This window comes from Hyaloscypha bicolor (assembly GCF_002865645.1).
Source record: "Hyaloscypha bicolor E unplaced genomic scaffold K444scaffold_189, whole genome shotgun sequence".
Lineage (NCBI taxonomy): Eukaryota > Fungi > Ascomycota > Leotiomycetes > Helotiales > Hyaloscyphaceae > Hyaloscypha > Hyaloscypha bicolor.
Genome location: NW_020194691.1, coordinates 1,022,240 through 1,039,521, shown reverse-complemented (window position 1 = coordinate 1,039,521; position 17,282 = coordinate 1,022,240). Strand labels below are relative to the sequence as shown.

The 17,282-nt window shown below is 38.4% G+C and overlaps 3 protein-coding genes across 3 annotated transcripts; 2 read left to right on the top strand and 1 right to left on the bottom strand.

The window, feature by feature from the left end:
• Positions 1-1,179: 1,179 nt before the first annotated feature.
• K444DRAFT_638424 (TauD-domain-containing protein) lies at positions 1,180-2,878 on the top strand (the record flags this gene model as incomplete). Its single annotated transcript, XM_024884253.1, has 10 exons — positions 1,180-1,620; positions 1,675-1,770; positions 1,842-1,915; positions 1,970-2,135; positions 2,188-2,284; positions 2,339-2,363; positions 2,413-2,504; positions 2,559-2,637; positions 2,691-2,717; positions 2,767-2,878. 10 exons carry the CDS (start codon positions 1,180-1,182, stop codon positions 2,876-2,878), a joined length of 1,209 nt encoding a protein of 402 aa, XP_024726731.1.
• Positions 2,879-5,825: 2,947 nt separating this feature from the next.
• K444DRAFT_283939 (uncharacterized protein) lies at positions 5,826-6,740 on the top strand. The gene has a single exon (XM_024871595.1). It carries the CDS (start codon positions 6,059-6,061, stop codon positions 6,656-6,658), a length of 600 nt encoding a protein of 199 aa, XP_024726730.1. The 5' UTR covers positions 5,826-6,058; the 3' UTR covers positions 6,659-6,740.
• A 537-nt stretch (positions 6,741-7,277) lies between these two features.
• K444DRAFT_711801 (uncharacterized protein) lies at positions 7,278-7,894 on the bottom strand (the record flags this gene model as incomplete). Its single annotated transcript, XM_024888263.1, has 1 exon — positions 7,278-7,894. A coding segment is annotated over one exon (374 nt), but the record flags the coding sequence as incomplete, so codon positions are not given.
• Positions 7,895-17,282: the final 9,388 nt, after the last annotated feature.

The following is a 17,282-nucleotide window of genomic DNA, read 5'->3' as shown; positions in this document are numbered from 1 at the left end:
GTGAAGGTACCAAATGCCAGAAAATTGGAGGTGTTATATAGCTCTGGGTTGCTCGGCACGCCGTAATACGGCATGCAAATGACAACAGAGTCCACAGTGATGCTTGGTAGTCTTGGTTTTGGTATAGCATCTATGTATGGCATTTGAAGCCACATATTTCAGTATATTTGTGTTCTCTGTTCACCTCTTGGCTTAGCTGCCATGTTCGACACAGTACTCAGAGTCAAGCCGGAGAGACCTTCACCGGAAGAATGCCTAAGCTAGAGGGAACAGCCTCTACGAGTTACTTATTTGTTTGGCTCTCTTGTTAACTCATTCGAGCTGTAACAGATAAGACCACAGGTGTAACGTGATGCTTCCAGAATACTGAGCCAATTCGGTTTGGCTTAGCTCTTTTGCATCAACTTGAAATATGAATCTTTTTGACCCGGTTGCCCCAAGGCCAAAGTACTAAACATCTATAAACATCTAAAGACATCACAATTGGGCTACTGGGGAGGAGTGTGGAGCAGCTGTGGATGTGGGGGTGCCTGGGTGGGGTGATGCTGGACTGCCAGCGATGTAGCATCGAGTCCAGTGGACCATGTTTCTTCAACACTTGGACAGGAGATAATCTCCTCAACTTGGATTGGTCAGTGTCTTTCAATAGAAGTGATGAAAGACAGTGTGGTGTTCCGGTCCAGTCCCAGATCTCGCAGGATGATGTTACATTCAGGGATGAAGTCGTGCTAGCCGAAATCCTTGGCATGCCTGCAGAATCTCAACACTTCGACCTCCCAATGGCTTCGAACAACAGAAGATAAGCCAATTACAAAAGACACGATCTTTATTGGTGATCTTAAGTCCGCCATATCTAGGCTTAGGGTCATCGGTGTGCTTCAGCACCGATGTCACATCTGAGTCCGCTCGCTTACTGGATATTGATTACCCCTTTTCTGCACGGATGGCATAATAATGGGCCCTCCCCAGAAACACAGCGCTGGCTACGAATCCCTGGGGTTGGTGGCTAGCCATCCAGGAAGAGTGGCATGTGAGGCTTATCGGTATGAAGTAGTCTCGTTGAATACTAATAGGTTGATGAAACCAAAAGAAAACACTTTCGACATTCTGAGCTTTCTTGACATATTACCTTTCCTCAATTGCCTGAAACACGACTCTTATGACATTCGTTGAACAATCATGGCTCCTCATGCTGCAGACATCGATACTTCTCCTGTAACCGCTACCGACGACCAGGTTCCAAGCTCTAAACTCGCTGCGGCTGGCATCTCCCCCAACAAGACAGAGGCCACTCCACTGATTAAGCCTCTAAATTATGGAGGGAGTCTTGACGAATACCCATCCTTCGATGTCACCTCTGTGATTGGAAGAGAATTCCCTACCGCAAGCATCCTGGAAATCTTGAAGGACGATGCGAAAATCAGAGTTCTTCGCAATCACGGGTATGTAATAAACCACACAGACGCGATTTCAGGAGAAATGGAAAGACTGAATATGACACAAACAGCTTTGGAGCGCGGAGTTGTGTTCTTTCGTAACCAAAACGACCTCACCTTTGAGGATCAGAAGACTCTTGGGCAAAAGCTGGGTGAGCTAACGGGAAAGCCTGACACTTCGAAGGTAGAGTCCTCATCTCAAAAAACAAGGATCAAATGTTTACTGTTCTATCTGAAGCTTCACCGACATGCACTTCTGAACGGCCAGAGGGGTATCGCTGTCGACGGGAATGGAAATAAGCTTGATGATGAGATCTCAGTTATCTCATCCGAGGTAAGATCTTATCTTGACCTTCACTGAATGACGTTCTCGACTTTGCAGCTTATTATTCTGACAATGTACAGCAATTAAGAAAGTTTTATAAGGAACGATTCAGTCCCCATGCGAAGAGGACTGCAAGCGAAGGATGGCATGCGGAGTAAGCTGACCCCCAACCATTGTCAAGACTCATTGGCAAACAACTTTCCAACAGCATTACGTTTGAACATGTACCATCCGATTACGCCATACTCCAGATCAAAACTCTCCCAGAAGATGCGGGTGGGGACACGTTGTGGGCATCAGGGTATGAAGTATACGACAGGTTGTCTCCAACTTGGCAAAGAATAGCAGATGGGCTCACCGCAACTCATTATGCAGTACGTTCAAGCCGTTTTCTGTACTAGTAGGAACCGTGACTGAATATTATAGCCTGGATTCCTCGACGTTAAAAATGATCATGGAGTTGGTTTGATCGATGAAACAGAGGTTCTCCTGACAACAGAGGTTTGGATTTCAAAGCAGAACAGTGAGCCCGAGCGAACATGAGAGTAGATCTGCTGCTGATTTCTCACTAGCCCAGTTGTGCGCACCAAACCTGTGACTGGGTAAGAGTATTAACTTCAATGGGCTGAATTTGAAGCTTACTCATGACAGGTGGAAGAGCATTTTCGGAGCAGGGCAGCAGATTAACAAGGGCTGGATCAACGATGTTACAGAGCGCGAGAGCAACCTCATCAAAGACTACTGTAAGAAAAACCTCCACACGCACTATGACTAAATTACAACTAACATTAGCTCAGTTCTGGAGTTGATTGCCCAGAATCATGATTTGCAAGTTCGATTCAAGTGGAACAAGAACGACGTAGCGATTTGGGATAAGTATGAGCTTTCTACCCCATTGAACTTGATGATTTACTGATTACTCTCACCAGTCGTTCCGTGTTTCACACGGCCACGAAGTAAGCCATTCCCTTATCGCACCGGCGGCTGCAGCTAACCTTCATCCAGTGACTCTGACGGCAAACGGCAAGGGAACCGTGTCGTGTCTATTGGCGAGAAGCCATATTTTGACCCAAATTCTGCGTCTCGTCAGGAGGCACTTACAGCTCGTAGTGGTTAGATGCGAGGTGCTGGAAGATTTTCCAACGCTACGAGGGCTCAAGGTGCTATAATATTATCACTTACTTCAAGTGTATCGGCTATTGGAATTTTGCATAGCCTTTTCAATTCTGGTAAATATCGAGCACTTTGTCAATGTTACCTCTTACATTCTGCTATTCCTCCGACTCAATGAATCCGGGATACTTGTGATACCGAGCGGACTTGCCCATTCCAGATTCCTGCTGAAATTCAATGAGCATCCCAAGGTGCTGCAACAGAACTGAAATAGCTGAAATGAGTTTTCTTCATGCCAGGGTGAGGGTACCAATCGTCCAAAGACCTCTCGGATCTCCGAGAACATGGCTTTACAAAGATGAAGGCACTGGAGGCTTCTGATTAGGGTTTTCGAAACCAATATTTCTATGGAACATTCTTGCGAACAATTCTTAGGGATTTCTGAGGGTTTGAAAGTTGGGCAAGCCTTAGGGCTGCTTTTCTGAGCAGTTGGGTTGTGCCCGATTTTGCTGGGGGAATCTCGCTTACGGTTTAAGTGAATAGGAGAATCAAAACAATACAATAATATCAAATTTGATTGACAAGGGACAATAATTCTTCGGATTTACAATTACTTTTATGCTGACTGCAGTCAAATCTATTAATATATCCTAGTAAATAAGCCAGAATTTATTCCGTTGTATCTTTTGTCATGCGGGTATATCTTACTTGTCAGAGTGACTTGTGTTGTCTTGGCCTGGCCTTGAATATTTTATCCTGTCTGACCTGCTTCGCTTTTATCTTGAAATTCACTTCCAGCAACTGCGTGTTGAATAAGAGCTGCTGCTCGGAAGATTTCGGGAAGTGCCGGGAGGGGGATACGTTTCGAGCCTCCGAAATTTGGGTAGGGCTGTCAATCACCTTCCAGCCTTGCGGAAATCTCGAAGCGAACTCCTGAAATCGGCTTCTCGTAACTTCCCACAACACCAATAATGATGTCTGGCTTCATTCTCGCACATCACCGTCCCCTGTGCTGAATAGTTTGCGCTACTGTTGTCCCAGATCTGACTTCCGTCTGAGCTTTTGCTTCGAATGCTTTCAATATGCTCGCCGTGTAAGCCCTCCCTCCCACCAGCCTCCATCAAATCACAGCAGACCCGCTTTTGCAGCCCTTCATTTACGATCAAACAGTCCCAGCTCTGTTTGCTGATCTTTCCAGTTATAATCCTCCTCGCCGGCGTAGCCAGGACAGCGACGCGACCATCGAGCTCGAGAGGGTCATCCCAGCTGGGGCACCGTACTTGACTAAGGTCAATGGCAAACTCGTTATGGCACGCGATAAGAGAATCAAAGCAGCTAATGTTGCGGTCGATCTTCTGGGAGAAGCCTTTGGAACTAAGACTCGAATCATTCGCAAACGAGCCAAGTCTCTCGACAAGCCGAACGGACCGTTACTCATCGGCGGCGTGCCTTATGTACCCCAACAACAGATCGCATACACACCATATACCACGCCCCTTCCACAACAGGCTTTCTCCTCCCCAAATCTCGTGCCGTACCCTCCACAACCTCCGTTTATCTTGCCAAACCCGTCGCAGCAAGACCTCAATCAGCTACAGCAGATGCAGGCGCATTTCAGCAAGATGTACGGTCCTGAGGCTCCAAACAACACAGGCAATACCAAAATAGAGGTCACGAAGACTATGATTACAATTACTAAGCATATATGCGCCGGGTGTGGGAGAATTAGGTCGAAGAAGTACCACCACGACCACCCTTTGAAGGAAGGAGAGAAGCCCGAGCCGGATTTCTGCAGAAAATGTCAGAAGGACTCAAGCTCCACAGACAGCGAAGGGGGGAGCAGAGAAAGAAAGAAGACGGGAAAGAAGGGAAAGAAGGCAAAGCATAAGAGACACCACACCGTAAGAGCAGAGCACGTAGACTCATCGGTGACTGCTGATTTTGGAGTACAGAAGAGCTGCAAGTATTCCAGTGACGAAGACGATTCTGATGCTCCAACGGCAAAGGCACATACAAAGCCAAAGCATCACGCAAAGGTTGGTTCTCTGAATCTTTTGAAAATGTTTCAAGGCTAACCTCGTCGCAGAAAGAGCCGAAGCGAGTACCATCGGAGGAGTACATCATTGTTGAAGAGGAGATTTCGGAGGATCCCACACCGCGACCCCGAGGCAGAGTTCGTGAAAGATTTGTTGAGAAAATCAAAATTGACAGATATCCCTCCGGCTCCCGTCCGTCTTCGCAAAGACCACGATCAACAAGCCGCAAAGGATCGTATAAAATACCCAGAAAGCCGGTACGACCGGCAAAAGTCAAGGAAACCGTGGTTCGCGAGACTATTCGTCGACGGTCACCATCAATCGAATACCGATACGTGGATGTTGGGCGAAAATCTCCTGTCCTTGAAGAGAGAGTTGAAACAAATCCGAGAAAGATACCGGTTCATTTCTACGATGACCTTCTCCACGAACAGCCACCTCATCCTAGAGATACTTATTGGGAGCATGGAAAACGTGAGCGAGGGTCTTCTGGAAAAGAGTACAGTGTTGAGGAGGTTGAGACAGTCAGCCGAGATCCTTCCTCCAGAGGCTATTATGAACGAGGAGAACCGGAGAAAGAGTACTTTATCGAAGAGGTTGAGACAGTTGGCAGGCGAGGTCCGAGCAGAGAATACTATGAGGAACGAGAGGTTATCAGAGAACCTCCGTTGAGAGAGTACCATGGAGAGCAGGAAGGCCCTATTTCGTCTCGTACAGAAGAGGCGCGTCAACGCCGAAGACGAGAACGAAACTCTCCAACTTCTGTCACACCTCCATGGGACGCACCTCACGTCATCCACCCAACAGGAAACGAGGATCTCATCGTGGTCACTGAACGGTACGAGTATAGGCCAAAGAAGCGAGCGGGTTCAGAGGAGGACCGGAGAAGACAAGAATATGTTGATCGTGTCACACTTGATCGCCGTCAAGCAAGTCAGTTTGAGTTGGAGGAAGCTGCAAGATATTACCATGAGGATTGGTCAAGAGCGGAGCCTGAGCCTCCGCGAGAGCCATTGAGAAGAGTGGAGCATCATGGATCTGCTAGCTATCGTCGAGACAGACATCAAGATGCGGAGCTTAGTGATTCCGAGGCCAGTTGTGAGTACAGAACTGGTAAGTGAAGCGCAACCTCCAGCAGCGCTTTGCGGATGAACACTAACCTCCTATCAGGTCGCGGCAATGTTCCACGAGCACCTACGCCCCCTTCTGCAATCTATCATACAAACAATGCAGAGAACTGGCAAGACCGACAACAGCCGCCATACCCATTGAGTTCCGACTCGGAAGTCCCACAGCGCTTGAACAGCTTGCAAAGGGGGAAAGGACACGAACCACCGCACAACATGGCACGGGGTCACGAACGAAGCAGAAGCACATCTCGAGCTCGGCCAGCATATGTACAAGAAGCCACAGGCGGCGTAACAGAGAGAGCTTCACCTTCTAAAGCTCTGATCCCATCCCCGCGACGATCAAGAGAGCTAGAGCGCGAAGCAGAGAGGTATGTAGAAGTCACAACATCTAAATTGGCGGAGAGAGAGAGGATTGCGGAGAGCGAGGCGAGACATGTGACATTCAGGGAGACGCCGACTATGTTGTCGATGCAGAATAGTTGGACGGAGACTTCGGAGCTTGGGCCGGTGCATCCTGAGACGACGGGGAGTGGGTGGTGTCATGGTGCTGAGAGTAGAGAGGATAGAGGGTGGAACCATGGATTTGAGAGTGCTGAGGCAAGCGGGTGGAATCATTGAACATGATGTTCGACCATTTACCGGCAGATAGAGATAGGAGAGAAAATTGGTGGGGCTGGACTGGATCTACCTATATAAGGGACGGTCATTGATTCGGTGGGTCGGATTGAGAAAATGAGGTGCTGGAGTTTTAGTTGTTAGCTTGCTGTATGAAGGTGTAATTAGTCAATTATTCCTTGGAGTTTGTGTGTTGCCGCTGTTGTGAGTGTGAAGTGTCATCGGGAACCACTCCGGGATATATACTGTGAAATAATTTTCCCTCTCCTTGGCAGCCCGGAAGTTCCGGTCATTGGCTGCGTCAATGGCGGCCAGACTGCGAGTTTCCGGATCCATACTAAAATTAAGAACCGAAGTGGGTAAGCTCAAGACCTTTTCATTCTCAAATACTCCTACACCCGCCAGGCAAATGACTCGGAGAGACTGCGTACTTTCAATTGAGCCGAGGGTGAAGTGTATATATATTTCGGCGACGTCCATGGTATGACTGGGCTTCATAGTGAGCTTTTGGCCGGAAACCAGGCCAAATATGCCGTAGTTTTTGACTCTCAGATCAGTGGCAAGGGACGATCTCGTTTTTGCGGCGAGGACGAATGAGTCTGGATCAAGGCCATTCGGCGCCGCTCTCCTCTTCTTCCTCGTCGATCCATATCAGCACCTTCTCTGCTTGTGAATATATCTTGCCGATAAGTGGGGTCTGACTGCTTTTCCCTTCGGTCGAGGATTGATCTATGCACAGCGCGTCAATCCAGGGGTGAGGTGTTCCTGGTCTGGCCCGCAATCTCACCAAAGCTTGCCATAGATTCGTTGTAACTCGGGGAGGGGATCCATTTAGAGTAATCGGTTGAGTGATAGCTGCATCTCCTCAAACATATGAGAGCACATTGTACCCAGAAGAACTTGACAATTTAGCGGCTTCACACTGGCACCGGATCTCTGTCGAAGGATCGTCTGGCGCTTCAATGGTGACAAGCCGGATTTCTTCCTTGTCAATTCTTAGTCGAATATAGAGCTTCAAAACAGTTTCCGTTGTCATTTCTGACATGTTTTCAAATGTTCTGAGCGCTTGTGGGACAACAGTCAACTCTGGGAAGGATAATGAATGAGACAAAGCCCAGTGTGAGCGAGGGTTGGAACTCCCGCCACCAAATACACAGCCGGTAGGTAATGTGACGAGCCAGGCGTTGTTAGGACTACAAGCAATAATTAGATTGGTCGGTAGAAAATCGATGAAGTTGTTGTAATATATTGATGGTTGAAATGCAGGATTAAGTGAGGTCAGGTAAGTGGAAGCTGAGGAATGGGCTCAGTGATTACTCAGCCCTGAAGCACGCTAAAATGCATGCGTACAATACAACTGGGCACGGAAAATATTTGATCCTGACTAACGAGTAACGTGTTCGCTAAAATAGGGGTAGCCTCCTTTTGGTTTTATCTGTCTGTTGCGATCATTAATATCAGCAAAAGTGCATGCATGCCCGAATATTCTGTCTTCAGTACCATAATGTACCACAGTGAAGTTACTAAAACCTTTGAGGCTGTAACACCCAGTTCAGGGACATAGTGAAGTAGGGCACACGCCTAGTCACCCGAGCCCGAGCGAGACTTTCTCGGTCCCAACGTGTACCAGCTTGTATGTCATCGTCGTACGTCACCACATTTATACAAATCACAATTCCCCTCTTTGCTAAGCGCGAATCTCTTTCTTGACTCCTTACAATTTCTTGCCTTCAGCCCTCACTTAATATTTCACAACTTTCCGTCATGATGGAGTACAAATTTGAGGGAAAATTGAGAAAAGACTCAATTTTTTCTTTTTTCCTTTTTTCAAAACAGTTCACTCATGTTGTGTATCTCAATTAGGAAAGTTCACTGTGGGCCTCTTTGCTCCCTCCAAGTGTGGCTTAAACGTAGAAGACACGATATCCCCATAATCGAAATTCTTCCTAGGTTCCATCCGCAGCTCCGCTCTCCCATACTTCAGCTTTGCATTTGAAGAGAAGTTTTCTCAACGCATCCAAAACCCAACCCCTTTCTTTCGCAGCAATTTTTCGTTGGAAGTTCCCCACCTTCCAGATCCCTTGTACGACATCTGGTAGAATAACCAGAATCCTGCAAGTGCCTCAGAAATAGACAAAGAGCGATCGACGCTAAGCTCAACGCTACCGATTTTGTAAAAAGAATAGGATTGTCGAGAAAGAGGTGGGCATCATGAAATATCCAGACAACCCAGATAAAGACAGAGGTGGTTCCAGTTATTACTGCCCCAGAACGGGCAGCAAAATACTCTATCACCTTTTGATATGGTATCCAATATGGACGTTTCTTCTGGCTGAGCGTATTGGTTTGGCGGAGGTGGGGATTTGATTGTGTCCATGGCGAAAATATGAATTTATGAAAATACGTGCACTTGATTTTAAGACTGAACCCGATAGATTGTCTAATATGCAACAGGAAGATAATATTAAAACGCTGCCATGTTTGACGAGGCTAAAAGTATGTCGCAGGATGAGATCGTGGGCTAGCCCGGCTGGGAAAGTGCGCCCGATTCCTAGTGGACCAGAGATATTCTCAAAGCAGCGTCACGCCGTCTAGATCCTCATGCTTCGCTTTCCCCATTTTAGAATTTCCCTCCTTTCTCCGCATCCTCCGCATTGCCGAGTTCAGAGCAAAGCATAGAAGCTTAAAATAATTTGTCAGAAGGAGTCGAAACACTCACTCAAGATGAGCGGTATTGATTGTTCCAAGAAGTTACGGTACACCGGAAAATTTGAAGTCTTGAGCTCCGCCATTGAGATCGATGCAATCCATCACAGCTGAATTCGAACCTCGTTACTTTCTACTTTCCCCGAAAACTCTCGTCCAGAAGTTTGTGGTAATGCATGACGTGTCAAATGTTTCTTAGATGTAGAGCCACAACCTCTGCATAAGAATATCTGCAGCTTTCATGGATTCGCCTTTATCCGAACCTGTGCCTTTCTCATCCTCGACAAGTCTCATCCAAGCCCACCTGAAAATCTATGAATAGGCCTGGTGTCACTGATATTGTTTGCCCGCGGATGACAAGCACTGCGCGGGCATGCTGCAGAAACTGAAGAGGGTAATTGATAGTTGTGCCCGCATCCCCCTGCAATTTAACGATTTCCTTGCCATATTTGAGGTGCCTTCGAATGTTCGTGTCAGTGGTGGTGGAAGAGGTTCCGGAGAAGTAATTGTTGAGCCACTGAATGAAGTTGGTTTTCCATGCTCGTAGGTAGAAGACTGGGACCCAGAAGGTTTTAAGCCTTATCATTCATTTCTTTACCCTAATTTGCAGAATTTAACATGGATTACTTCCCAAAAGGCCACCAGATTGTTCAAAGTCCGAATTCCTTCTCTTCCAGATCTGAAGAGTCAGAAAACTCCAGTGGCTCGCCTTCCTGGCAGAGGTCTTGCCCATCACCAACACCTATTTCCTCATCTTAGGGCTCCGAAATGAATATCACCAATGCCAAACCAGAAGGAAACACTATAAAAGTATATCCAGTCGAAGTCAACCAAGGGCTCGTACCGAACTCCTCCATCTTTGTCGCCTATCGGTTGACTGCAAACGACAAAACGTCCCGTAGCAATAACGCAAAAATGACAATGACAATGAAGCATCCACCAGAGAGGGCCGGCTTTGGAAGGCCTTCAAAGTTTCCTACTGTTGTTGTCGTTGTCGGCGGGACTTTGGCGTGCGGGCATGTAAAAATGCCACTGCAGGGGACTCGCGTGAGTATTGTCCTCTTCATAGCCGGGACAATCATGGACGCACTCCGCAACGGTGTGGAGGTGTAGCTTTGAGTGGTCCGTTGCCTTTCCAATGGTGGTGAAAGTCTCCAAACATTCCAACCATTCTCGATAGTAGCAGGGATATCTCTCTTGGCCCCCTTCGGTGATACTATCTCTCTGATAGGACCCCATAGGCTTCACACCTTGGAGAGTCTGCATTCCCGCGTGGCGTTTTGGGAGGCGAGTGCTAGAGATGTTTTTATGATAGCCTGCTCCTAGCAACTGGCGTGAAGATTTCGTTTTGCGTCCCGCCTCGATAGAAGCTTCGGATTTCGTGGTCTCCATGATCTTTGACTGGACTGGTGCCATTATCTTGTATAAAATGGTGAGGAAATGTATTACAAATTGAAGTCTATCAACTTGAGAAACAATGGGATATGGTATGACAGAAACACTTCGTTACCGAATGAAGTCATGGTACGAATGGTTGGGCCGATGACGCCCGTGAGCACGACTTCCACTGTCAGCCGACTCTGGGCCCGTAGTTTACTAGTTCCAAACGAAATCACCAACAATGCCTCTACTTGGGTCGGGATCGACACGTAAAATTAAAAAACGTAAAAATGTAAATCGTGCAAAAACCTTCTTCCTTCAATGTGCTCGAGTCCTTTAGCCACTGCTCAAGCCGGCGTGAGTGAAACTTTAGCCCCATTCTTACTCGACATAGTTAATTCATGAACCTCGTCTCTATTTTCCAAGCCCTTGAACTCCTGCGCAAGCCTCACCAGTGGATATGCTACTTGTGTTAGCACAATCTGCTGCGCAGGACACATCCTTGGTTCCCTATAGAGAGGCTCATATTGGCACTTCGCTTGCCACAACGGCCTCGCCTCACCCCATCTCTCTGCCTTAAATTCCCCCACATCGCCTCCCCAAATGTCGGGATTAGTATGAGCAGCGGCAAGATTCGCTAAGACGCTTCTATCTATATAACATTGTCGTACGGTCGGACCACCAGTTAAAATTCCTGGTTACGGGTTCTCACCTAAGCAGGAATACCAAAACTTCCAGCCTACGCTTCGCTCTAGCCTCCTTTTCTCCTTTTATCCGGCCAGTAAGCTTTCTTTTATAATAAATTCCTCTTCCCGTAATTTTTATACAAGTTATATGCAATATTATTCCTTCTCTCAATTTCCTTATAATCCTAATAGCATAGCATATAAGACATATCTATATTATAGGGTTTCTCTCTCTTCTCTCTTCTTCTCCTATAGCTAACCTCTTTTTAGGCCCGCCAGAGGATATACTAGCCTGCTCTTACTAAGCTCGATCCTAATACGCCCCGGCAGACCCGTGGCGGTCTATAATAGCCAGTTACGGACGGGGATAAGAACCTACGGCCCCGCAAGTATATTTAGCAGACTAATATATAAATCAAACGAGACCGTATTCTGGCTATAGCAAATCCTCCTGCTTCTCCTGCTCCTCCTAGCCCTTCTTCTTTACTATCCGGCTTCTGTTTACTCTTTTGGTTTTCGCCAGTCTATAATCTTGGCCTAATAAATATTTAGTATAAGGATTATAGGGCAAGATACTAGGAATTAGAGATAATTATAGGTATATATTAGAGATTTAAACTCTATTATAAGAGAGAAGATATAGTATTAGATAAGTTACGGGTACTATTACCCTTTTTATAAGTGCTTTTCGAGAAAGATAATCTATAAGCCTATAGCTTTTATTAGAATATAAGAATATATAACTCGGTATTTGCTTTTATATTTATAAGCTATACTAAAGATATTTATACTAATCTTTCTTATAGTCTTTACTACTTTTAGATCTATAGGAAGCTATTTTATTATTAGAAATTCTTAAAGCCAGGCTTATAATAAGTTCTGGCCTTTACCTAGTTATTTTTTTTATAATCTAGACTATATAACTAATTTCCGGTTATAGTATTACCTATAACTTAATTAAACTATTTTCTATAGCCTTTATGAAATACTTATAAATTATAGTAATTTCTTTATACGGATTTATAAGATAGCCCGAAAGTAATTAGCTAGCTAAACGGATTATTTTCGGATTTTTCTTAGTTTATAAATATATCTAATTTTCTAGTCTAGGGCAGATTATTATTATAAGAACCTTCCTATAATTATAAAGCTAGTAAGAATTCTTTTAGATAAGTTTATAAATAAGAGTTAATATAATATTCTTCTTATAGTTTATAAGTCTAATTATTAAGGTTTATAACTTTACTAAATAGTTATTACTTATATAATATATATATTACTTTATTATATACTTCTTTTCTTATATAGTAAATATAGGTAATACTATAAAATAATCTTATAGAATATTTATTATATTTATTAATAGTTCTATTTAAAATAATAGCTCTTTTACTAGTTTCATTTATATATCTATAATTATAAGAAATCTTTTTTCTTTTAGGCTTATTAGCTCTTTTAGTAATATATTATAAATACTTTTATTACCTATAAAACTATATTTCTTAATTAGTTCTGTTTATATTAAGATAGAATTCATATAAATATATATAATAGTTTAGTAAATACCTTAATTTATAAAGATATCTTACTAGCTAATCTAGGCTATTAATTTATTTTCTTTTTCTTTTTTATAGGCGGGAATTAGTTTATATAATAGCTTTTCTAGGATTTAATAGCTATTATTTATTATTTTAGAAAGCCTATAATAACTAGAGATTATCTAGAAGTTAGATAGCTTATAACCTATAAACTAGCCAGATCTAATTACTTTTATATTTTGATTTAAGGTTTAGAAGCTTTTTATAGACCTAAAAAACTATATTTTTGGATAATATATAGGTTATATTTATATAATTAAGTACTAGAAATAAAAGCTTTTATATTTATATTTATTTTTATTTTTATAAATATTTAAAAAATTTAATATATTTAAATATATAAATAAAATTATATATATTAAATTACTAGATCTATTATAGAATTCTATAGGCAAGCTTCTGGCCTCAGTTATAAGTAATATAATCTATAGTTTATATAGAGAGAACTATATACGGGCTTTATATATAGTTTATAAAAAAGCCTATAGCTTATTAGTATATTTTAAAAGGTTCCTAAAAACTTTTATAAACTATATTATAATTAATAAGAATAGCTATCTCGAGTATTATTACTAGAATAATAAGTAAATATTTATAATTTATAAACTAGGCTTTCTAGGCCAGGAAGTTATTTATAATAATTACTAGATTATTTTATATAACTTATATTTCTTTTAAAAGTTTTACTTATATATTAATATTAAGATTTATATATTTATATAAATAATTAAATATATTTATAAATATATATATAAAAAAGTAAATTATATTATAATTATAGTTATAGCTATAGATAATAAAATTACCCGGTATATATATACTCGTTATATAAGTTTATATAAAGCTATTTAATAGCTATTTGAATTTTCTATATATTAGGAATTTCTTTTTATTTAGTATTTTATAATTTATTTTTAAAATAAAAAAATTTATTTTTCGAATAATATCTCTCTTATAGCTCTAGCTATAAAGACTATAAATACCTATTTAATACTAATAGCTTTCTTTAAATATAATACTATATATAAGAATAGCTAGAGATATTTATATTTCGAGTTTCTGGCTAATTTTATATAGGTTCTAAAAACCCGAAAATAGAAATATTACTAGTAAAATAAGAATAAGTAAATTAATTATATATATTATTATAACTCTATTTCGGGTAAATAATACTACTTATAACTCTTATTTATAATTATTTATAGCCTATAGTTTTTTTTATAAATCTATATTTAGTTAAGGGTATTTATTACTTAATATATTAGGTTATTTATATTATCTATAACTTAATAAAAAATAACCAGAAATAATATTAGTATTTTAATAAGACTATTCTATTTATATTTATAAGTAATTTACGGATATTATTCTTAACTAGTCTTTATTAGTAGCTAATTATAAACTTATTAGTAATCTAGAACTAGTATAAATACTATTTCTATAATAATCTCTAATATTAGCTTCTCTATAATAGTAGTTTTTTATTTCTACTTTTTAACTTATATTATAATTATAGTTTCTTCTTATTTATATATAAGTTTATAAACTAATAGTAATTATTTATAAATTATAGGCTCTTGTTTTTTATTTGAAATTAGACTAGTAAATACTATTTCTTATTTATATTATATATTTTTAAGAACTAGGTATTATTTATAATTATAATATAAGCTTAGCTTAATTCTAATTAGTAATTATATTTTATAGAAATTATAATAGCTATTAAATTAGATTTATAAATAGCTTATTTCTATTTATAAGAGTCAGGTAATATAAGTAAGATATTTTTATATAAGGCGCTTTATTATTACTTTTATAAGTAAGGGCAAATAGTTCTTTATATAATATTTATAAGTATTATAGTTCTTTTATTATTAAATAGATATATATCTTATTTCTAGTTTAAAATTCTAATTAAGCTTTATAAATTATTTATAAGTTTTATTATAAAATAAAATTTTCTTAGATAAATTTTCTAGTTTATAGATTTTATTATCTAAAATAAGATACTAATATAATATAAGTACTATTTTAAGGTTATTTACTAGCTCTTAATAAATAATATTCTTTTTAGAAAAATATTTATAATTCTTAATAGAAACTTTACCTAGATTCTTCTAATTATATTATATAATTTATAAGCTAATATTATTATTATATATCTTTAATAATTATTTATTTAATTATAGCTTAAGTAGCTTTATTTATAGACTAATATACGAGTTTATAAGAGTAAGAATAATTAGAAGTTTATTTAATAATTTAGACCCTAATATAATAATAGTAATTCCGGATTATATAAATTAGCTAGTATTAATTATAGATTTAATTAGCTATATTTACTTTTTAGATCTTTTTTCTCGGGCTATTATAGATTTATTAATCTTTTATAAATAGTATTTCTTAACTATATTAAATATTATAGTTTTAGAGCTTAATACCTATATTCTTAGATATTTACTAGGCTAATTATAGATATACTAATTAGTAGATTCCCTAGATATAAATAAGTCTTTAAATAATAACTTATATAAGCTATTTATAAAATAGTTATAAAATATTAATCTTTTTTTCTTATTATTATTTTAGTTTACTTTTAAGATTAGAGCTCTAGTATTATTCCTATAAAACCTATATTTATAAAAAGGTTTATATAATAGAACTCGAATAATAATTATAAGCTTATAGATATATTATATTAAGGCCTATTTATTTAGAAGAGATTTCAATAGCTAGTTATAAATAATTCTATAGATTAAGCTATCTATTATAAATACTAGCCTAGAAATTACTTTTTCTTAAAAGTAGTTTCTAATTTATTTATATTTTATAATAATTATTAATAAGTTATAAGATTAGTTTTTTTATATTATTAGTTTAAACTTATAAATACCTGTATTTATTTATAAGTAGTTTTATATAAGAGTTTCTTATATATTATTTATAGAAAACTTAAATATTTTTTTATTATATAAGAACTTATCTAGAATATTTAATATAACTTATTCTAAGGTCTTAGCTAATTTACTTTAGTACTTTATTTCTTATAGGTATTTTATAAGTATTAGATAGCCTTATAAGTTAGATTAAGGAATTTAGAAATCTATAATTATCTATTTATAAATAATTTATAATTATTACTTTAAATATTTTAGGACTTAAATAAACCGAGAATATTATTATTAGTATAGCTATTTCTTTGGAAGTTATATATATAGTTACGGGATACGGGATACGGGATATAAGTAATAGGATATAGGTAATAGGATATAAAATACAGGATATAGTTATATAACCTCGTATCCTATTAGTAACTCGACTAGTAGACTAGATCTCTTTAGGCTTAGTAGATTTAGGAATTATATATTAATACTATAATACTATAATTCCTACTTCTAAATAATAATAACTTTACTAACTAATATAACTAGTATTTCTATACTTATATAATAGTATTATATATTACTAATAAACTAATACTAATTAGTTTATATATATAAATTAGAGAAGATTTTAGATTAGTCCTAAAAGTATTTAATAACCTAAGATAAATCTAGTCTATTCTATATTAAAGGGGGAAACTATTTATTAATTTTACAAAAGTATTTAGTAGCCTATAGAAAAGATATCTAGCTTTTACTAATTAATAAGCAGTTAGTCATTTGACTATCTATCTATTTAACTTCTACTATTCTTTAAAACTAACTTCTTTTGGCCCTAAGACTACCTTTTTAGAAACTATTTTTTCTACTTATATAATACCTGTATTTATAGGACTCTCTTTCTAGAATATATACCTTATATATATCCTTAAAACTATTTAACTATTATTTCGATTTTACTATTAAGTCGAGTCCTTTAAGCTTTAGATCCTCCCGGAATTATAATATTTTATTTTCTAAATTTCTCGTTATAAATGAAATATTTAAGAGCAAAATATTTACTTTAATACCTATAATATCCCTAGATATCTGGGATATCTGGAATCTAAACCAGGTATCTAGATATCTTTATTACTAAACCCTTTCTATAAATCTATTACGAACTACCTTACCTTTAAACCCCTCCTGCTATAAACCATATATATATACTAGAGAGAATCTGAACTCGGTTTAATATAAATACTAATAAGGGAAAAAAACTAATTAAGAAATAAGAAAATAGTATTAATCCGGTAACTATAATAAAGGCTAAACTTCGGAATATATAACTACTAAGATATATTAGTATATCTTATATAGGAAGAGTAATAATAAT